This window comes from Apteryx mantelli, chromosome 3 (genome assembly GCF_036417845.1).
Source record: "Apteryx mantelli isolate bAptMan1 chromosome 3, bAptMan1.hap1, whole genome shotgun sequence".
Classification (NCBI taxonomy): domain Eukaryota; kingdom Metazoa; phylum Chordata; class Aves; order Apterygiformes; family Apterygidae; genus Apteryx; species Apteryx mantelli.
In genome coordinates, this window is record NC_089980.1 from 134,582,318 (window position 1) to 134,604,996 (window position 22,679).

Sequence of the window (22,679 nt, forward strand, 5' to 3'; positions counted from 1 at the left end):
CCCATGGCTGCTACTATCACTGAATCTGAGCGTCTCCTAAGCTGTGTTGCATTTATTCTTGTTTCAACTTAAGGAAGCACTAGGATCGCTAGCATGTGTGTCTGACAGCCTGAGGCTTGGAAAGGCTAAGACTCAAATACTTGTAGACATCTAGTTCTTATTTAGATGCACAATTCCCAAGAAAATCTAGGGATTTCACCACCTTTGGTGTCCTTGACCTGTCCAAGATCATAAAAAAGCAGTGGTAGAGCTGGAAACAAATATGGTTCTGAGTGTTGGCTGATCAATCCAAGCTCCTTTTCTAGTCTGTCATAATTTCAAAGATCTTTTTCTTTTGACTAGAAGATTAAGTGTCTCTCAAGAGGCTATAAGAGGGGACCCTAATGGGGCTCTTCCATCTCTTGCTTCTATGATTTAGCTGGGAGTTATTTCTTCTGTTGAATGTTATGATGAGAAACTATGTGCATTAAGGATGCATCATTAATTTACAAACCAGGATCAAGCTGCCCTGTAAATCTAGGCAGCCCTGGGTTATTTTAATGCTAATGAATAACAATTAGTTATTAGTATTAACGAACACTAATGGGCATGTATGTGTTTTGCATTTACATACAATTTGGATAGTTAGAGTTCTGATATAGCCCTATTACTTTCTGTACTTATCTGGAATTTCTTGCTCTGTGTTCTAATTTCTTTTTAATTCTAGCTTTTGAGTAGACTGTTTGGGCCTATATATAATAGCGTAAACTTTCTTTGCTCTATCAAAGCCTCAGTGGACCTGACGAGCATGTAGACCCCATGAAAGATCTGGCATTTACATAAAAATAAACCTCATTCTGTATAAAAATAATGTATTTTATTTTTCCATCCAGGTCTTCACCTCAGGAAGGTTTGTATTATGTGGAGCTGATCTCTGAAGGACAGGTGATTAACAATCTGACCGGGGTGGAGAAAGACAGCTATATTTTCAAGGTAACCACCAACCAAGAATAGAAGTGATGATAAAGAATTCAAGGTATTGAAGAGAGTCAAACTTTAGACTTGATATCACAGGAGACATGCTGCATAACATCCTTCATACTGTATGCCAGATTGCTTGTCAGGACAAGAAGTTAAGATGCTACTTATGTCCTTTAAAATGAGATGCATCAAGGCACTCAGGGATTAGTCTGGCACTGGATAGACTAGGTGATCCAGGAGGTCTTTCTGAAGCAAAAATTTGGGTCCCAGTTAAGCTGTTTTTGAATTTCTTAAGCCATGCATTAGGAAGACCCTACTGTGAATCTTTTAGCATTGTCCGGAAGAGTTGACTAAACAATCAGCCATGCTTTCCATGAATCTCATGGCTTTATTTGCTAGAACATTCAGCTTTCAACTGAATGCCTTTGGAAAGGTGTACGTGGTCTTGCTAACATTGTATATGGAGAGCTATGGGCTTATCAAGCAAAGGTTGAAAGCAGCTAATGAACCTTGAGGCATAAGTCTAGACATCTAAAAATCACATCAGTCTGAAATGTTGTGGCAAACCTTAGGTGTTCTTGTTCTCAGCCCAAGACCCTTAGACTTTGTTCCTGTTGGAAATATCAGTTAGGGCCTTTCACTATATTTCCATTTGGAGATGAAGTCAGAAACAGATCACAATACCATGCTTCAGTGGATTCACAAGGGCTGTGGAGAGGTTCGTGTTGCACACAGCTCTACTGGCTGGAGATGCTATCTCAATCTGCCTACAGGGCTCTTTGCCTGCCCCTTTTCTGACTGTAATTGCTCACATTGCTGCAGAGCAGTTCATACAGTCACAGAATCGTAGACTCAATCAGGTTGGACAGGACCTTAGGAGATCCCTAGTCCAAATTCCTGCTGAAAGCAGGGTAAGCTATGAGATCGGACCAGGTTGCTCAGGGATTTATTCAGCTGAGTCTTGAAAATCTCCAGAGATGAAGATTTTACAGCCTCCCAGGGCCCCTGTTCAAGTACCTGACTGTCACAGTTCTTGTGAATGATCCCAGTCCACTTTACATGAAGGCAGCTATGCAAGCACAAGCAACGGACAGACACAGTTTTAACCTAACCCAGACAATTCTAGCTGAACTGAATTGAGGGGCTCACAAGATGCTTCTTCTGGTGTTACCCTCAAGCTGTAGGGTGTTAGTGCACAGCCAGTCAGCACTGCCAGGTAGCGAAGGGCAGGAATACCTTCCATGGGCACACTGGTTTCAGAAAAAGGCATCTCTCCAGGCCTATGAGAGCTTTTCACCCCACCCTCCTCCAGCAAAGTATTTAGTGCCCTTGGCTCTCAACATCAAAATACGTTGTCTTTGGAGGTTGTGGGGTATGGTGGTGTTAGAGCAGTTGATGACGATGGTGTCAGGAACTCTTGCAGAGTGGAATCCTTAACCATGGATGTTTGCTTGAGGATGAGGCCTGGTGTGTTTGGAAGTCACGTCCCACCTCTGTGCTAACTTTGAGTATCGAGCAAGAAAGCCCAGTGTTTCAGTAAATGGCACATTAAAGCTGACGAGTCATTGGGTGGTTCAGCTAGCTTAGAGAGCTGATGAAAAATCACCAGGGGATGCTGTTAATGAGACACATTCCAAGCTAAATAAAACACAATGTGTCTCTTTGTTTTGGGACTGGGACCTGGGAGCTATGCGTATTAAAAATTAATTTTCCCTCTGCAGTAGATTGAAAAAGCCTGCTGCAGGCAGGAGCAAGTCTGAACAGCTCAGACTTTAGTGTCAGCTAGTGGCCCTGGATTTCCATGCTGTTTTTTGACTTCTTTCTCTGCATCAGCTCCAGCCCAGGGTATGGTGGGATGCTGCCTTTACTTCTCTGCACTGACCAGCACTGGAGTCAGTGTGTGGCTATTCATTCATTTATCACGTAACCGTGACCAAGAGGGAAGAAAATTCAGCTCTAAAAGGGAATGGTGTTCAAAGAAAGCTTGGAGAGAACATGCAGTGGAGTCCTTGATTTGATTCTGGAAATGCAAGTGGTTCAAGCTATTTATAGGCCTGACAGCAGCATCCACAAGTGGAAGTGAGGATGGGAGAAGGCTCAAAAAAAAGGTGGGGAGGATGGAGATATGCGAAGAAGGCTCTGAGAAACCTGTGAGGATGGGGACAGAGAATAAACACACATGGGAAACCTACCTTGTTCTGTAGGGTTAATGAAATTGAGCAGTTGTTACCTTAAATGAAATCAGGATTTAGCCAGTTAGCAGTACTGCAGCCTGGATCTATGAAGGTGTTTGTAGCTCCTGAGAAAGCAGATAGATAAATAGATTTTACAAAGTCAGAATAAGCTAGGTTCCTTTACAGATTATCAAGGTATTTAAGTATCTGGGCTTAAGGTAGATCTGACCCTCAGTTTTCACATGGCACTCTTTATCTCCAGAATGCTACAGGAGAAAGATGACAACATCACTCTTGCATTCCAGAGCAGATAACTGAAACAAAGCACTGAAGCATTTTTTTCCCAAGGTCTTCCTGTGACTCCCAAGGCTGTGTCTGTATTAGTTAGCAAAGCAAGTCAGGATGCATTACCCAGCAGTGCCTGGAATTGCGCTAAGGATTCAGCATTTGGGTGGTTCTCCCTACCTCTCCTCCAGATGCTGCCTGGGTAATGGCCAGACTGCTCCCCACAGTGTGGATAAGGCCACCTTCACTTTGGTGTCGGTAGAGAGAGTTTCCCTACATGAATACAAACCCTGCAGTTTTCTGGGCCAAACAACAGGTTCCAGGTTTATTTACTAATAGAGCCCTAGTCCAAGAACCCACATTCCCTTTTCATATCCCTCCTTATGGCCTTGGCAAGACATCTAGCTCTGTTTCATTGGCTGTCCTGGTATGTTCCTACTGAAGTCAGACTATACCATCTCAGGTATATCTGCTTGCTGTCAGATGACATTCAACTAATCCAGCAACCCTGTCTTCAGCCCTGGATGATACCTTCTGCTCTGGAGAGAGCTCACTCCTTGTCCAAAGTGTCCAAAGTGTGGGTTTTGTGTTTTTTGTTTTTTTTTTTTAAAGTAGTTTGAAAGACTTTCCACCACCTTTTGCTTCCCTCCAGTTCCGGTATCCAGATCCTGGTCTTGGGTATAAGAGTTTTCTGCTGCTGAAGCCCTCCGTGTATTTGGTCCTGTTGGGCTTTCTTTCTGTGGATTGTGGACAGGTCCATTTGCAGAAAATATTGACTACATGTAGTGAGTTAACAGCATGTTGAGGACCATGTATGCTTCTTGTCCTTGACTAAGTAATGTTCCCCCACACAACAGCATTTGAATAGGTTTGCTGTCAGCCTAGACAAACAGTTGCTAGAGTTAATTTGGCTAAAAAAGTCTCTCAAACAGATTTTAGTGTAAACTAAAAAAAGGAATAGGGTTGCTCTGCCCATTGAAAAGGCAGAAAAAGCATCTGTCAGGTCAGGTGTTGGTGTCTTTCAGCTACTTTGGGAGGCTGAGGATGTCCCTTCTACATTTGGAAAGGATCCCTGTGTTATTCCCATCTTCTGAGAAGCTTTTCTCCAAGCAGAATATCTCTGCTCCTTCTTAGAATCTGTTCAAATCAGAAATAGTACTCCAGAGAAGATTTCCAGTATTTCTGTGCCATTTCTTCACAGAGGGGAAGGTAGTGCTTTTCTGAAGACACTTCTGATGTATTATACTGCATTAAGATGGAGCTCAAATTGGGCCAATATAAGCATTTTCTTAGCTAAGGTGCTTTGGGGTACCCAACGTGCTTGTTGAAGGCTAGCTTGGGTGTCTCTTCTGTGATGCAGAAATAGTTTTTAAGAGTATCTTATTGGGGCAAGGGGAGAAGGGATTGATGCCACCATGCCACAAAAATGGAGGCCTTGACTTTAAACAAAGAATGGCTTAGAATTTTTATAAAGCCATTTTTTATGAATAATAAACATCTGGGGTTGTCTCAAGCTGGGGTGGACAACTTGGGCACAGACAAAGAGAATGCAAAAATAGCAGCAAGTCAGATTCTGAATGAAGAGGGGGAGCAAGTCTCCTGGGTAAGAAGGGTATGTCTGGACTTACTCCCTTTTCAGAGCAGGACTCCACTTCAAAGATCAAATCCTAAAGTGTGAGTCTCTGAAATGTGGTTGCCAACTGTGTTGAGAGCAATGTGTAATCAGATTTTGTCAGGCTGCTGTGAAAACGACTGCCATTTAACTACAAATTTCTCCTTGCAGTTCTCTGCTGCACAGACACCTGTGGTTTACCAAATTAGTCCACCATCTGGCGTCCCAGGTATGGGATCTTTCTTTAAGATGGAGCCCACTTTAATTATTATTTGATGTTCCATATCGTCTTTCTCCTTATGAGGGGGCTGTCTGGCTGGGGTTTAAAATGGGCACCTCCAGAACTTAATGTCCAAGCTCATGCTGAACAGGAAAATGGGTTTTCTCAGGGGAAAAGTCTTCTGCATTGGGTACGAGTAAAATGGGTAATGCAAATGGTCATGGGGACATTTGGCACTTGGTCTCCATAGCCCAGCTCTGCCCAAGCAGAAAGATGTTGTTCAGTATGGGGGTACATTTAATCGATCTCAGTTCCTAAGTCACCTGTTTTATTTCTTTCATAGTATTTTTAACAAGGACAACCTATTAGGTGCTGATATTATAATGCCATACATATTTGTGGTTAATGAGGTTTTAGACCAGACTTCAAAGTTACCTGAAAAGACAATCACTGGTACTGGTCTGAACAGTTAGCTGCTGTTTAGAAAACATGTTGTTTCTTTTTTCATCCCCTACTGCTATTCTGGTGGTATTTCCAGGCTTTCTTAGGAAAAACTTGCTTGAAAATTTTATTTCCAAAGTCATGATCAATCAAAATATTTTGGTCTCTTGGGAGTGCAGAGAGGTACTTTCTGAGATTTATAAGTGCCTAAGTGATCTAATCACCTAAGCCCACTTGAAAATAATTGGAAACCAGGAGTGGATTTCAGCTCCAGATTCACATGTCTTGCTTTAGGGTATCTATAGGGTTGTTTTTCCATGTTAGTCAGATGTCTGACGTCCAATATAGTGCAGAAAAAGAGAGAGACTCTAAGCATCTAGTACTATTTGAGATGTCCCAGAGTGTAAGGGAGCTGCATGGGGCAGGTAGATATGATACAGGACCAGGAAGTCTCACTTCCTTCTGGACCCGCAGTTGGGGGATATGTGGGATACCTCAGGGTACCTCAGAAGACGTAAGACACCTATGTGTTGGCAAATGAATCAAGCTGGCAGTCAGTACAGTGAAGGGAGCCTTGGGAGGGATTCATCTGGCCAAATGTAGGTATTAACATCGGGGTGTTTGAATCACTGACTTTTTTTTTTTTTTTTTTGGACCATATACATTAGACCACTGCTGTCTATAATGAACTCAGAAACCCAACACGCAAGGGGAGAGAGATGTGTTTATCTACAATGTAAATACCCTAAATAACTCTAGTTTCTGACTTTTTTGGTTTTGTTTTAAACTGCTTATTCTAAGTATTTCTTTATTGTATTGTAGTCTACTTATTCCTCTATATGATTACTTTTCTTGTTTTGGGCCCTGCTTCACTGGAGTCCTTGAAAAAGAAGTTAAGCGCACGCACTAGTATGTTGGAATACTTGTCCTAAAAGTGAAGCGTCTGCTGTATGTAATTGTAAAAATGAACTTATGCTGAAGTCCTTTTCTGGGCCCTGACCCTGTCTATTGTACAAACACAGCACACCAACATTTAGTGCATGTGGGTGATGCTGTTTGATTACCTCTGGAGGTCCTGCAGGGGAGTTCAATTAGGAGATGCTTTTTAGTTAACAAAGTATGTTGAGGGAAATATCTTCTCAGTACTGATGCTAGAGGTATGCTGAAAAATCAAGAATAGACATTTTTTGTGTGAAACAAAGAAGGGTTGTTTTTGGACAAGTGAATTGAGTGCCAAATCACCTTGAACTTTGATAGAAACGGAGAGCAGATGCCCATGCAGCCAGGTGGGCCACCCCTCTGCAAACTTTGCAGAGACCAAGAATTTCTCTTCTTCAGCTCACAAAATCTGCAAATAAAAACATTCTGCTTTTGAAAGACTCCCTTTAATCTCAATTTCCTTTCAAACAGGAAATTTAATAGAGCTCTATGGGAAGACAATTACTGGAAGATATGAAACCCTGGACTTCAATGTTGATTATATTGATGGGTAATTATGTATAAGCTGCTACCTGACCCAGTCCCTGTAAATTGGCATTTCTTCCATCAGACTCCTTGACAGCAATAAATTGCAACCAGTTGGCCCAGAATTGCCATTTCCTTCTTTTGTGGTTTATTGCATCTCATGAGTTGGGCTCCAGCAAACTTTGTTAATCTAATTGCAACTGGTCCATTAAGCTAGTTGGTTTGTTTACTGGCAGCACAGTCAATCACAGCTCAGTGTGAATTGTACTGTAATTGCGTCTGCTTGTTGTAGATTTTATTTTGGCTAGCAAATTAAAATTTAACTAATTAAAATAATGTCAGAATCTAAAAGTTAAATAAATTTTCCCTTCCATTTGCATTTTTAGAAATACTTTAGTTTGAAGCAGACGCTCTCATGGTGAGTCAAAAAGCAAAGCAGAAGTATTTGGAGACAAAAAGCTTAATTTTCTACTGCTTTAAACCTTCACTGGTCACTTCCAGCCTCTCAAGAAGGGTTTAATTTCTATTTCCTGCTGCTTCTGTGGTTTTGCACAACACAGAAAAGCAGGTAAATTTTCAAATTTTATGTGATTCCAAGATAACAGGACTTTAAGCACAGTGAGTCAAAAATGAGTGTAAATGTTGACCTCAGATCCAACGTATATATTTCTGTACGTGTGGAAATATTCTCATAGTCTCACTGGGTTCTGTTTTCCTTGCTCTTGTGACCATGGCAGTGGAGAACTAAGCCCAGGTGGATACTTTAAAGAAACTATTAATCTATAGCCACTCTGGCATTTTAAGGACCTGTTCAGGACCCAGGGAAGGTGTATATCCCCACTAGTTACCTAGAAATCCTAATTACTGATGTGTACACCTGCAGATGTTTGACCACTGCATGTTTTCTAATTATTTCTCAGACTGGGTGGAAAGTTCCCTTGAAAAGTAACTAAATTCTCTGCTAGTGAAAATAAGTCTGTTGTAGATTACTGGCACACTAATTGCACCTGTGTATCAGCCCTACATTTTTTGCTCCCTGGATACCATTAATGCATCCTTTGTTCAATATTTATTAGTTTCACCTGCCTCTGGTGGAACTGTGAAATCTTTGATCAGTGGGAAGAAATGCTGGGCTATCTGACTTCAGGTTGGATATGCCTGCATGCTCCATTGCTACATTACTCATTTACAGCATAATCTCACAAGCAGCCAAAGAGGAAATGGCCTCAAAATCTCAGCATACCAGACAAGTCCATATCGTAGCTTCACAGGAACGCTTGACTCATATTTGTTTGTGTGTCAGTAAATATGTACTAGGATGTACTAGGGGGAACTTAGCCTCCAACAAAGACATCTGTGACTCAGTCATGTTGGGTAGGATTCAGGGCAAAAGAAGGAAGGATTTTTGTACTTATGAAGGCGTTCTGTACTCTTTTTTCAGGCTTTGTATGGAATACAATGGTCCAGTGTTGTTAAGTCAATTGTTTCACAACACTGCAATTTTCTTCCATTTTTCCTTAAAAGAAAGGTATCTGGATACTAACAAACTCTATTAATAAAACCTCATACAACTGCATTCTGAAGCCCAGGTCATAGCAAAGTGTTTGCATTATAGTAGGTTTTTAATTACATGTTTTCCTTAATTGCCTGTTAATTCTCAAAGAATCATTACCACCCTTTGCTGCTTATGCTAATTACTGTGGACTTATTGCTCCCACCTGATTCCTCTTCTCCAGTGGAAGCTGTCTCTCTTTCCCTCATGGTTCTTTAAGGTGGGAATACTGCAGTTTGCTCTTAGGAGTTTGGGTGATTTCTAGCAGAAGTTGTTTGTTGGAGTGTCTCTCCTCAATGAAATAGAGAAGTGACTGAGCTACATCGTGAAGTTGTACAGCTGTACCAACATGGTACTGTGCTTGTGCTTCCTGGTTCTTCTGGAAGGAAAGGGCAGGTAAAGACTTTCTGGGACAAAAGCTACCGAACCTTCACTACAGGGAGGAGATACTGGGTCTTTCAGAAGTAGCCAGGGTATCTCTAAGGCATCTCTGCCACAGTCTTTATAGAGATGCATTTCCCACAGTGTGTGGAAAGTATTCATACACTCTGCAGTATTAATACACTCCAAGACATGAGACTAGGACTTGTTCAGTTTTCTAGAAGGTCAGTAAGGGCTGGATACAAGTGAGGGGAAGTTCCTGATCCTTTTGAAAATACTGGCTGCTCATTTAAACAAGATCATAATTTCAACTGGGAAGCACTCTTTCTTGTCTTAAAGTCATGTCTTTCCTGTTTGTTTTCCACCTAGCCCCGCTATCCTTGTGGCAGAAGCAGATGGTTGGACCAGTCTCTGCTCTTTTGCCGACAAGCAAGCTGGAAGCATGTTAGTTTTTGATCGACCTTTGGTTTGTATTGGTGCAAAGACTCAGCACAGCTTGTGCACAAAAATTTTCTTGTCTATTGGCAAAGCTTTTTGCTTTGTCGTAATGTGGAGGACCACGAGGAGCTGGCTACGAGGTCTATGGTTGGGGCGGGCGAGGGCTGCTGGCTCTCCGTGGCTACAGGCTCTGTGGCTCTAGCTGTAGCGAAGCAGGGCCAGGGGCTGTTCTCTGGCCCAGAAGCCATGTGGTATGGCCTGGCTGCATCCAGGTTTTTGTTCAACTCTCTTAGTCTCCACAAAAGGGTAGCAACGTCCAAGCTACCTACTGGGAATAGACCTTGGTCAATGCAATGAATATTGTTGTATTTTGAAGGGTGTGTTAGCTGACCTCGGCCAAGGAGGTGCTCAAGGAGAGCTCTAGCAGTTTAACAATATAGATGAACAGGGTCCAGTGACCGAGTCCTGACACTGCTCATTTATTGTTATGGATGTATCCTTACGTCCTGGAAGTAACAGGAGATGCTTCTGGCCTGCTGGCTCTCTTACTGCGTGTTGGATTACAGAAATGGCCGTGGGCTGCGCAGTAACATTCCCTTTAGTGTCCTGTACAGCTCCTCTTACACCTTGAGAGGTTACAGAAGGTGAATTCCTGGAAAAGAGCAGGGGAAAAAGTGAGATATGGCTCTGCCTGCCTGCTGTAGTAGCCCACGGTGTTGTTAGCGAGATGGGACTGGGTAATGAACTGTGCCACATTTTTAAAGAATGCAGAGCTCGCAGTCACCAAGGAGCATTTTGCTGCTCGTGTTTCTCTCAGTCCATGCTGTCATGGTAGGAGCATGACATAGTCAATGTGACTCGGCTGTGCTGTAGTGCTGTCTCTGGTTTCTCCAGGCTATGAGCAATGCACTTCTTGCAATGACCAAGCCTTCAGAAAAGGGAGGCTTGTGTTACGGGGAACCAGGGGAAAATTCTGATCGCACAAAAATTGGTGCAAAGACTCCTAGAGATCTCAGTAGGCCCACTTACTTCACTGTAAAATTTCTCCTGCCTCCCAGGAGGGGAACTTAAATGCAGATTTGAATTGGAGATGGGACTTGTGTTCTTCCATGGCTCCAGGAGGGGTTGATGTAAAGCTAGCGTATCTTGCTTAGTTGCTACTTGTTCCTAATTACAGATTTAGGAGCTTGCAGATGAGCAAGTAGAGGGAAGCCCTGGAAAGTATCGTGCTCTCAGAGAGGTTTTGACTAGAAAAATGGACCTGTCCCGCTGGTCTATTTTAGTCCTGTGTCTCCAAGAGCTGCAGGAGGTGTGGAAATGCCAAATAATCTCATCTCACTGTCTCCTACCCCCTCCCCACAACCTCCCTTCCCCTCTAATCACTTCCCTTTCACATCTCCACCTTCCCCAGTAGTCCTCCCAGCCTCACTCTGTTCTGACCCTGAGCGTTTAACCCCTGTCGCTGCGCGGGGGCAGATCCCTGCCATCAGAGGACTGATGCTGCATGAGCTACTCGCTGCACCTTTAATGGGGCAGAATGGGGAAAAACCTGTCTGTGTGATGTGTTTTTGCTGGAGCAGGTCTGGTCTTAACTCCTAGCGCCCAGGCCACATTTTGAAGCTAAGTCCTTAGCTGTGGAAAGCAGGAATTCAGTACGGATCTGCATCTGGTTCTCAAACTATTAAGTAGTGTAGAAGTGAAAAGTGTGGCCACTCTTTCTAAATTGTTTAAAGTTTTACAGACCTATCTCCCCACGCCCCCCCTTCCCCAAAGCAGAGCAGTTTCCTCATTTATGGCTCTTTTCCAGCTTATGAGCAATCACTTACCCCCTTGCTGAGAGATCAGTTCCCTCCATCCCGTGAGGCTCGTTTCCTCCCAGAGACACTGAACTGCCCTTCTCAAGTTTTGCAGCAGATGAAAAGGGAGCAAACTCAGATTTTGGCCATCTCTAACCTGGGAGCCATATGTGATCTGCCCATCCCTTTGTGTGAATCCTAGGTCCTCTCTTTTCAGGACTTTCCCCCCTCTCATTCACCCTCACCAAGTGCCCAAGTCTTATCTCATTTCAGAGGGAGCGCTCAAAATTGCCAGCAGGATCAACTTCTGGAAACGGGTATAATGGGGTCAAACTGGGGAGCTGGGTGTTGCTGGGAGGGATCCTCCTAAGCTAGTCAGCTGTCGACAGCAGTGACATAAGTGAGACAGGAATGAAACAATCTGTTCTCACCCTTTTTTTTTTTTTCTAAAGGAAGCCAAGGGTGACTAGCTCAGATGTACAAGTCAGAGTCTTTGCTTGGTCTGATGATCCTCCCTGTGTTTTTCTGACCTTTTGGGAGCAAAAAGAACAATGTCCTTTGTTTCTGCAGCTATCCTATTCGGGTGGAAGGCAGACTGGGGACCGTGCAGTGCCGGGTGGAAGGCAACCACATAGGTCAGTGCAAAGAGGAAGAGCTCCAGTTTCTGTAATTCCTGCAGAGGTGGGGAGTCCACCACAAGTTCCTGCCCTGCCTCCTGAGTTAGGAATGTGACTCAGGGCTGAGTCAGGGCTAAAACTGGCTTCAGGTGCCTGATTTACTGCAATGGTTAAGCTCAAGACTGCGGTAAGTGGTTTGCATCCTCCAGCTATCTGTACAGCCTTTGGAGAAAATGAAGCGCAGTACCCAAACGAAGCAACGAAAAAGTGTGGTCATGGCCAAAATGACTAAGTGATTTGGCTTTTTTTCTCTCTTTGCTCAGTTTACTTTTTTTTTCTTTGCTTTTTCTTGTACATGATGGACCTTCCCTTTCCTCCTGGCTTAGTGCAGAAATAGGTTGAATACCCACATTCACAGCCCCTCTGATAGCAGCTTGGATCACTTTCTTTGTTGCTACTTCATTTTCCTCACTTCCCGCTGCTCTGAAGAAGCTTCTGATTTCTTTCTGAGGCTTTATTTGCACAGCAAACTTCCGGCTTGGGAAAGATGACCAGAGTTAAGTAAATATGTACATCTGAAATGAATACCTAGCTTTCATGTAGACTCTGCCTGCTCAATTCAGTAGCCTGAAATTCTGAAGTGTCTTGGACCTGTATTGGCTCCCAGACATGATGGAGGGCTTGTGGCATGGCAAGTGAGGTCAGATAGGACCCACAAAGTCCTATCCCCACAAGAATCTAGATCCCCACAGAGTCTAAGATAAAACAAAGCATGTGTGCAGCCAAATCCTACTCTTGAGAGTCAGACTCAGATACATAATTTTAGATGCTCACAGTGTAGTGTCCAACTATGATCTAAGGCTCTAATCTCCTTATGCTGTTATGCAGTTCAGTTGCCTGCACACACATAAGTTTGAGATGCTGTACAATGTCCCACCTGGCTTCTTGGTACCCTGTCAGAACGGCATGATCTCCTGTAGGTCCTGTGCCACATCTGTCAGCCATCTACAGATGTCTTTGCTGCCCTAGAGCATCTCAAATGACACCTGAAACCTATGTGTGGGTAAAGGAGTCAAGCCCTAAATTTTCACTGGCTATGCTGGGAGCTCAGATATAGACCCCTGCATGCAGACCTCTGAATTGGTCTTAATCTGTGAACCTGAACCCTGCTCCTAAAATTAAGTTGAAGGGAATCCTGCCCTAAGTGATACAATAGTCATGGCCTTATATCAGCTGGAGACTTGCAAAGTGTTTGATGGGGTTATTGTTTTGTTTTTCTGTTACTTCTGAGATTTTCCAGACTGTCTCTTATAGTGCATGTTGACATACTTTCTCCTCTTCCTGTAAATCAAGAGTAACTCTGAAATCAGTACAATTATACTGATAAAAGGAAAATGTAAGGAAGAGGAGAATCAGACCTAGGACACCTGGATAAGATTTGGCAGAATACACTCTTCATGGAGCCATTCACATTCCTGCTGTAAAATACATGTTTTCTCTCCTCCAGGGTCCCACAATGTTAGCTTCTCAGTGTTTAACAAAGGAAGGTAAGAGAACCTTTTCTCTGGTCTTCTCTGTTTTCATGTGGGAACACAGCTGCATTTTTGAGTCAGATAAGTGTATGAAATTTTACTGAAAATTGTGTTTTGTCCCTTAGAAATGAAGTTTTGCTAACTTGAAAAGATCATCATCAGATTAGGGATGAAAAGGGAGGGCATTCTTCTTCCAAAGCACCTCCACTTTGGAGGTTTAATATTTTAGCTTCAGTGACCAAAACAGGAGTCATCTGTTAAGTGTAGCTGAATAAAATCTTTCCACCTCACTTTTATCCTGTCATCCAAATAGGGAAGAATTAAGCCATAAAAAGAAAAGGAGAGGATGGGTTTTGACAATGTCAAAGCCGTACTTTGTAATAGGAAAGTACTTCAAATAAAGCATTTCAGCCATATAATGGAGTGTCTTGAATCAGTGTCCCAATGTGTGGGCAAAAGTTGTTGTTGGTCCCCATAAAAATGTTCCACTGTTCATCTGGAGAGCAAGTGTCCAATTCTGCCAAAAGGAGGTCTGATCCCAAGATAAATTGCCATGAATCTCTCAGGCATTTTCTTTCTCTTGCAGGTCAGCAGTACACAAAGGTGCTTGGCTCATCAGTGCCAAACAGGAGCTTTTCTTGTATCAGACGCATTCAGGTATTGCACCAATTCATCTTGCTGGTTGTGCTGTCCCATGGCAATTACAGAGTGGTCTAGAAAAAACTCTTGCTGTTACTCTTCCCAAGGACATAGTCATGTTGTGCCCTTGTTTTAGGTGTGCGGCTCCCTTGGTATGTGATGCTCCGTTTTGGGATGATTGCACAAAAAGCTGCAGATTAAAAAAAAATTCTTGAAGACCAAATTTACATGCTAAGGCTGGATGTGCTGCCTTAGGCTATATCTGGAATTCCCAGTGGATTAATGTTCACCTCTTAGGGATGTCTTTGAACTCTGTCTGTGGTGGACAGCTCTGACTTGAGAGAGTCACCCAGAGAACAGCAGCGTGACAGGGTTTGGGATGGAGTTGTTTAATCCTTATTCCTTGTCCTGTAGCAGCAGTAGACTTGAGGTGTCGGTTCTAGAGAAGTTTTATACCACCTTTCCCTCTTAAATGACACTGTATTTGGTAAGATTACAATTTTAGTAACACAGTGGCCTTAGGATGAGACAGATCGCAGAAGGCGATGATGTTTAGCCACTCTTAAGAGCTGAGTTCAGATGAAGGACCGGTGAATGGCACCATTACTGCACCATGTTTGAAAAGAATACAGATCAAAGCGTGTTAATATTTATAACCACAACATGACATTTCCAGCTAAATAGATTACAGACAATGAAATCCTGAGCACCCACTCAATATAATGATCATGAAAAAATAGCGTTAGAGATTTGGAAAGGACCCGTGCCTAACGGTCATTACGGAAGTAGAGGATCATGTGCTGTAGAGCACTGGGTAGTGTTTGACCTCCAGTGGTTGCATAAAGCTGAAAGAGACCACATGGTTCACCTGCATAGGTCCTCAGAAAGGCCTCATCATATTTTTTTCCATTAAGGTTAGACCTGCTGAGGAGCTGAAATTAATGTAATGAACTCACTAGTGCCTTATTGTATCTGAGCCACATTTGTGCTGTATCTGAGGAGCTTGGTTCACGAGATAGCAAAAGAATTTTTTTAGAACATGGTCAATGCATGAATGCATTTCATATACTGTATGTAGCATATAGCTTGTTTCACCTATAGATTCAAAGATCTTTGTAAAGGAGGGCAGTATCATTAGCTCCTTTATTTACATGTGGGGAAACTGAGTCACAGTAAGATGAAATGACTCTGCCTGGAGTTGTCTAGTAGGCTACAGGCAGAGTCTCAGTAGAAACAAGATCTGCCAGATCTACCTAGTAGACTGTACTACTCTACCTAGTAGACAATAGTGTCAAAGTAAGGTTTTGAAATTGGATGAATTAGGGAAAAAAAATTGTAGATCTGGAAGAGTTTCTCTCAGCTTTTTCATTAGGCTTTTTTCAAGACTATACAAGTGCAATTAGGTGCTCAGGCTAGGACATCTGAGTGCAAAGTGAATAACTCTTCATCAAGGAGAAAAGTAGGTTTACAGTGTGGAAGGGGATGGCATTAATAAAGAGCAAATCCTGAAAGATTCCAGTGCTCACAATGTGGATGTTCATGGTCAGATGCTCAGCTCCCTGCATGTGTCCTGCAAGGACTGTTGGAAAATGCAGTAACATCTAAACTTGTAGGTTAAATTCAGAAGCGACTCAGACGAGGTCAGAAGGATTAAAACAGTTTTACTTCCATTTTTCAGAGCTCCTCAATTGCAGTCTGAGCATGACAGATGCAAGGCTAAGTAACAGTCCAGGCAGTACTTCTCCTGTCATGTGGCCAAGCTCTCTGTAATCCCCATGGCTGCCAAGAGCTGAATGAAAGATCAGGGAAGCCTGTTTCATTCACAGGAGCCTGTTCCTGTTGGAAATAGTGCAAATCCACTGCTGGCTTTGACGAAAATAGGACTGGAATCAATCTTTCCCAAGCTCATTTTCAGATTGCCCTTTTCCTTCCTCTGTAGAAATAGCCTCTGTGTTTCCAGCTGGTGGAAGTCTCGGAGGAGGCGCTGACCTCACTATCACGGGGGATTTCTTTGAGGAGCCAGTGCAGGTCACTGTTGCAGGTAAGGGGAGATGTGTTAAATGTTTTTCCAGTACAGGGGCATGGGCATTGGCCACAGAAATCCAACCAGTATTCATGGATAGTAAGTGAGGGAGTTGTAATACTCACCATCAGGAAGGCCTAGCTATTTTGACTGTGGGAATGAACCCTTTTACTTTCTTGATGGTACAAACCCAGGCTTCGGGGCTTGTTGACCCTTTTTGGAAGAAGGTGGGCTTATTTCACAGCCCAGTTGTGTTTCTAAATCTCATGTTGGCACATTGACTCCTTTTCCTGCTGCCAGGTGTCCACTGTAAAGTCAAGCACCTTTCTCCCCAGAAGATCAGCTGCACCACTGAGCCTGTTGGCAAGGGCAGGAGGCTTGCTGCCCCCCAGCCAGGTATGGTATTTGTATAACTAAAAGCCCAAATGGACAAACATACAGAAATGAAGAGTAGCAATCACTTGGTGGTGAACATGCTAAAGAAAGGGGGCTTCCCAAAACACTCTCTGCTTCAACATCAAGCTAGTTTCTCCCAGGTTTGATAACAATAACTGGCAGGGAGGAGAGTTCAGGCCACCGCTTGCGGACGGGCTGTGGTGGGGGGAAGCTCAGCCTGGTGTGTAAAGCCATTGAAAATGAGGTGAAGAAGCATGGCCAAAATTTAGGTGAAGGTGTGGACAGATGAGTTACTGCAGAGGAATCTGGGGACATTGCTTGGGTGGAGCATTGCAGTAGGAAATTGTTGACCATAAAATGGGCTTGGCTTATTTTGACCATGGCTCAGCACAGTATTCCTTCCTGCAGGACAACAGACACATTAGCTGGGTTGGAAGCTCTGTTCTTAGAGGATTTTTGTTCTTTTTGGTGAAGGGTGTCAAGGTAGAGAGAATTCCCTAAAGCAAGAACTGTGTTTTTACCTTGGAGTGCAAATAGACCCGCAAATGGAGCCAATCTGTTATTAAAATCTTCTGTTCTGGCCGGCCTTCTTGCACCACTGATTCTAGCATGTGCTCTGGAATTTTTGTTGGCTGTTACTGAGAACATTTTTATTTTAACTTTCTAGGAAACAGAGGGCTTCTCTTTGAAGTCTGGGATGATGCCTCTGATCTGACAGAAGCAGGCCCTGGATATAGATGGCAGTTTGTACCTAATGCCAGTTCCCCAGTAAGATTTCTGTCTGGGGCAAAGCAGTCATTCAGGTACTCAGTGATCTTAAAAAGAGATGAAGCCATGGCAATCACCTGCAGCAGCGTAAGGCATAGCAATAACACCTGACAGTTCTTTTTAGCAAAGTCTGACGCATAGCTCATGCGATTCAAAGCAAGCCCTCTGCTCCAATGCCCCTTTGAAGCTCAAAATTATTCAGTGAAACGTTTTATTTTTTTCCCTCTTTTCACTTTCACTCAATATTTTTGCTCTGCCTGGCCTGGATGTGCTGAAACACCACAAAAGAAATAGTGGTGGAGGTAGAAACATCTCTAGTAGAGGCTGCCTTGGGTTAGAGCTCTGGCCAGATGTGGAGGGTCAGATCCTTAGTTAATGCTGGCAGCAGCAGCTCAGCTGGAGCTGATGGAAATAAGCTGATTTGCCCCAAGCTGCAAATTTGTCTGTGAGCCATGTTGCTGCCCATTAGCCCTGCCTCTTTAGAGACAGCTATGGAGAGCTGTGCAAAATGCACGGACATCTTCACTTGTCTAACACTTCTGTGTATTTCTCAGTTGATCTTGTGTGTGATCTTGTCCAGTTAGGGATAAGACTTTGCTTAAGAATAAATGAGCAAAGAAATGTGGCCACCAGCAAAATCATACCTACTTCTTTGAGGGATGTCTCTCTCTCTTTTTTTTTTTTCTTTCCACCTTGAAAACTTCTCTCAAGCATAAACAGTGTTTATGCTTAAAATGGGTCTTTTTTTTGTTTTTAGCAGTTTTAAATCTCTGAATGAGTTTGTGTGTTTTTTGCTATAGATAGGTCCCACACTCTTTCCCTGTTACTCTGTGTATGTGTGAAGATGGGGTTGGGGATGGTTGCACTAATTTTTGTGTATTATGGATGTTTTTGCTTTTGTTTAGCTCCAGACTTCGTGGATTTTTTGTGGCTCCTCAGACCAACAATTACACCTTCTGGATTCAGGCAGATGGTCAAGCATCTCTGTACTTGAGTTTGTCTCAAGATCCAGGATGTAAGGTATTACTGTTGGCACAGCAAAAATAAGAGGGTCAGGATAGGGAAGAGTTTTATTTAAGGTCATCACAAGTGAGAATTTCCCCAGTATGAATTGACTTATTGGCCCTTATTCTGCAGCTGTGACAGACTTAAATATGTATGATTATATTTGGTGTTTTACATTGGACCTTATCAGCAACTAAGCTCATGAAAGTTTCACTGTTGCATCCAGAGTCTTTGAACGTCTTTTCCGGGAGACATTTTCAGTAGTTCAACACATCACTCAGTCTGTGCAAGGGTACCTGGAGGCTTTCTGTCCTACTTCTTTCTTTTACATCCTTTTTTGCCTGTAGAATTTCCACCCTCTGAAAACATTGGTCTTCCCCTCTGTAGCACTGAGGGGATGCTACAAATACAGGTAATTTGTCTCTTTAGGCTAGCCTTAAGCCTAATAACTGAACAGGGCTAGCAGAAGCATATAAACCTTCTCCTTATCTCTTAAAAATCTCTATATTACTGATCTTACAGACTTGTTATGTATACAGACTCAGAAGGCTGTAGACATGGTTCTTTCTTTTGTATTTGTGGGATGTGAGACAGAATAGAAGTTATTCATGAAAAGGTGCATGGGGAAGTTATTAGGGCTAGGATCAGCCCTAGAAATTGCCTTCTTTCTGGTATTGAGCTCGCAGCCCTAAACCAAACCTTGTTGAGATGACGGCTTTTCCTGGATAATAAAACTGAAAGCATTATCCATCAACCCACTGCTATTAGTTATGAGCACAAGCCTCTTCTCTGTACCACTGGAGCTGTGGTGCTGGACACAGTGACTTTTGGGGCTGGAGAAACAGCTCTGATTGATTTTGTTGGTTTGGACATAGGTAAGAATAGCTTCTCTCCCTGAGGGCATTTCTGAGTGGTCAGAGCACTGGGAGAAGAACTGGAGTGAAAGCTGGCAGCCCAAATCCCCCAAATTTGAGCTAACTGCTGGCTCGAAGTACTACCTGGAAGCGCTGCATCATGGCAAGACACCCAGCAGCGGGATGAGAGTTGGCGTCCAGATACACAACACGTGGCTGAATCCCCACGTGGTGAACACCTACTACCTGGAGAGACATGAAATTCGGGCTCGTGCCTTGCAGCTCCCAGAAGTGCAGGTCAGTGCTGCGTGCTTGACCCTGGGAGTTAGACTGGCCCTGATTACACAGAGGGTAGCAAATCCTAACGGTAAAGGCCTTGGCCTTGCTAGACATGAAAGTGTGTTCCCACCTTCTTTTAACCTGCTGAGCTGATAGTGTCATGCGAGCTGAAGCTGTACATGGCTTTTAATGCATATTGGCAGGCTGACGTAAACCCTATGTTTGCGTTATAATCTGCTAATGTGTTGAACTGAAAGCAATGCTGACTTCCCTCAGGATTTACCTCGCTAATTAGTGACTCGCTTTGTTACCTCAAGCTAATTTATACAAGTTTGGGGTACCTTTTTTTTTTTTTTAACACACACAAATATGTGTTATCAAATCTGTCTCATATTGCAATCAGAGGACAAACTTTCAGCTTGATGAAGCTCTCAGTAGTGAAGGAAGTCTGTCCTGGTGGTTAATTCTTGGAGCTGCAGGTCCAGAGCTGGAGGGTATGTTTGTGGCTGTCATTGCATCTGCACAGGTCATGTGTCCCTTGCACTCCTGTTAATCTGAGAATGGCGTGCATCAAAAGAGAGCATGGAGACCAAGAGCAGCTAAAAAGTAGCTGACAGGTCTCTCAATTTACAGAAGCTTAAAATGCTGGCCACAAAAAAGCTCCTTGGTCGAAGACCCGTATGGCAGGTTTGAATTCTGTATATCTTATGCAGTTCATATCTGTTTTTATTTGTTTATTTGCTTCTTTGCCTGTCAGATGTTGACTGTGTCAGGTACAGGGTGGTTCAGCATCTCCTGGAACAATGTATTCAGCAACATGATTCCCACAAATGCTACTGCTCACCAGGTAGGTATGGTTAAACACAGAAAACCCAGTCTGTGCTGGGGTCTAATTGATGAAGCTGTGGCACTTAACAGCAGTCAAGGCCTAGAGGTTGAGATAAATTTTATATGGTCTAGTGATGATTTTTGGTATTGTGGGTGTCTCTGTTTTTTTTGGGCTGAATCCCCGTGGGATTCTACAATGTATCATGGCATCTGATCTTGGCCTCTGCTGTCTGCAGCAAAGCCCATGTATGGTGCCTGTTAATCAGCCGTTTCACATATGGGACCTCACATACACCTCAGACATGTCTGAAGTCAGGAGCCACAGGCTACAGGAGCTCCAGACTGGTTTCTTCGGAATCACTGATATAGTGAACAAACATATTCTTGATACAGGAACTGCAGTCAGAATTGGCCACTGTCAAAACCACCCTGCATGTCTCCGCTCTGTGATAGTCATTAGACATCTAGGCAGCACAGCTGATGGAGCCTGGAGGGGCATTCAGATGCCTGGGCTCTATGGGGCTGGTCGAATTGGCAAAAGAGTTAATTGGAGACTTGTCTCATCAAAGAGGCTAGGTGCTGTGCCTCGTGGTACCTGGCATGATGGTAGGTATCTGGTGGGGGATAAGCTGAACCACTCTAATGCCAGCTGGTTGCATTGACCAAGCTCTCTGTTCAGTTACCTGCACAGAGGTGCCTGGTGCCACCTGAGATGTCCCAGGCTGTCCAGGCCATCTGTACATGAGTGGCAGGAATAGTATAGTTCTTCCAATAAATCTGCACCCTTCTGATGAGGCTACTGGAGGCCTATGGGATGTCTCACACTCCTTCACAGCACACTCAGCTGGAAGCTCAAACTCTGTTTTGAGCTGATTTTACCATCTGGCTGCCTGCTTGGTCAGAACTGCCTTGCCATCCATCCCTATTTGATGAAAAATGCAGTGATGACTTAATGTGTTGAAACTTTCTGCTGAAACGTGCCAGTTGCTATTGTACTGTGACTGCCTTTCACTTTCTTTTTTTTAAGGTACAAATAGCAATAGAGGAACTTCTTTCAGTAGGATGTGAAACTGAGCCATCTTCTGCTAAAATCCTTTTCCAGAATGGCTTTGAGAAAGGTAGTGATTTTCTTTGACAAATAAGCAGTATTCGCTGTGACAGCTGATTCTTTTTATAGTGTAAATGTACTTTTAATAACAGTAAATGTACACTTTTAAAGATTTTAAATACACACTTTTTTTCCCTCAGGTATTCATTATTTGTATTTATTCTGATGAAGGAGCTTATGGTACTTATATGAAAAACATGATTAATATATCAACAAAACTCTTCCTGAAATGTATTACATGACTCAGTCATGTACTGCAGCACACTTATCAGAGTAGGTGATATGTTTTGGTGGTTAGGAACATGAGGCATGGAGACAAAAAAAATGCAAGTCCTGGGGCATGTGAAATTTTTCATGTTTCAGTATATCTACTGGGGAAGCAAATTTGATAGAGCCCCTAGCAACAGCTCAAGTTGATTCTGACTCTGGAGATCTTTGCTTTCAGTCTTTCTTGATGACTGCTGCATTCATTCAGTGCAGCAATGCAAATATCTGGGGTATACTTGACTGGTCAGGCAAGGTATAAAATATTAGCTTTTGTAAAAATCATAGATAACTTTCTAACATGAAGGTATTGCACCAATTGGAAAGTAACTCTCTTATATCTGTCAGGAATGCCAAAAAGTGGCTCCCTAGAGACTACTTATTGTGTCCTTATATTCAGCATGAACAGAGAACAGGTCCCAGCCAGTAATATACATATTTGGTGGTTGACTCTTCCAAGTGGAGGAAAGCAATGAGTTAAATTAACAGGAGAGGGATGGAAATTTTAGGCATAAAAATGGAGATAGCAACTAGACATTATAAGTCTAATTATGTGATCCCAAAGCTACAATTCTACCAAGAAAAAAAGAGAATAACTTTAGCTAAAAGCTGGTGATAGTTCAACATTAAAGTGGGAATAAAAAAAAAAAAAGATATGTAACAAATAGAACAAAGGGGGGGGATTTTTTTTTTTTCTAAAATGTAGAAAATATTTAAAGATAGCATAACAATGATAAAACTGCGGTGAACAGACTCCAGGACAATACAAAACAGCCACACGTGTTTAGACCTAGAGTTCATCAAACCCAATGTCCTGTCTTCAGCACCAAAATAGGTGCCTGGGAAAGAATAAAAACTGGATGAACATGCATCTTAGTTCTCTCCAAATCCAAAGTTTTTTTCATCTCAGTTAATTTCTTGAGCCTGATATGTTTTGTTAATTTAATAGACTTCAGTGGTGCTGCCTTCCAAGTACTTGCATAGCCTCCCCTTGAACACAGCTAAACTTATTACATTCATAATATTTTTCAGCAAAGATTTTT

General features: G+C 42.9%; 1 protein-coding gene across 1 annotated transcript in view; it reads left to right on the forward strand.

Annotated features, from left to right (window-relative positions):
* PKHD1 (PKHD1 ciliary IPT domain containing fibrocystin/polyductin) overlaps positions 1-22,679 on the forward strand; it is a 270,667-nt gene that overhangs the window by 2,913 nt on the left and 245,075 nt on the right. The window contains exons 4-17 of the mRNA XM_067294855.1: positions 873-972; positions 5,203-5,260; positions 7,103-7,181; positions 9,459-9,533; positions 11,894-11,958; positions 13,448-13,487; positions 14,059-14,129; positions 16,051-16,152; positions 16,435-16,530; positions 17,198-17,333; positions 18,204-18,318; positions 19,179-19,454; positions 20,194-20,283; positions 21,292-21,385. Of these exons, the coding sequence (XP_067150956.1) occupies positions 873-972; positions 5,203-5,260; positions 7,103-7,181; positions 9,459-9,533; positions 11,894-11,958; positions 13,448-13,487; positions 14,059-14,129; positions 16,051-16,152; positions 16,435-16,530; positions 17,198-17,333; positions 18,204-18,318; positions 19,179-19,454; positions 20,194-20,283; positions 21,292-21,385 (1,397 nt within the window). The remainder of the gene's footprint in view (positions 1-872; positions 973-5,202; positions 5,261-7,102; positions 7,182-9,458; positions 9,534-11,893; positions 11,959-13,447; positions 13,488-14,058; positions 14,130-16,050; positions 16,153-16,434; positions 16,531-17,197; positions 17,334-18,203; positions 18,319-19,178; positions 19,455-20,193; positions 20,284-21,291; positions 21,386-22,679) is intronic.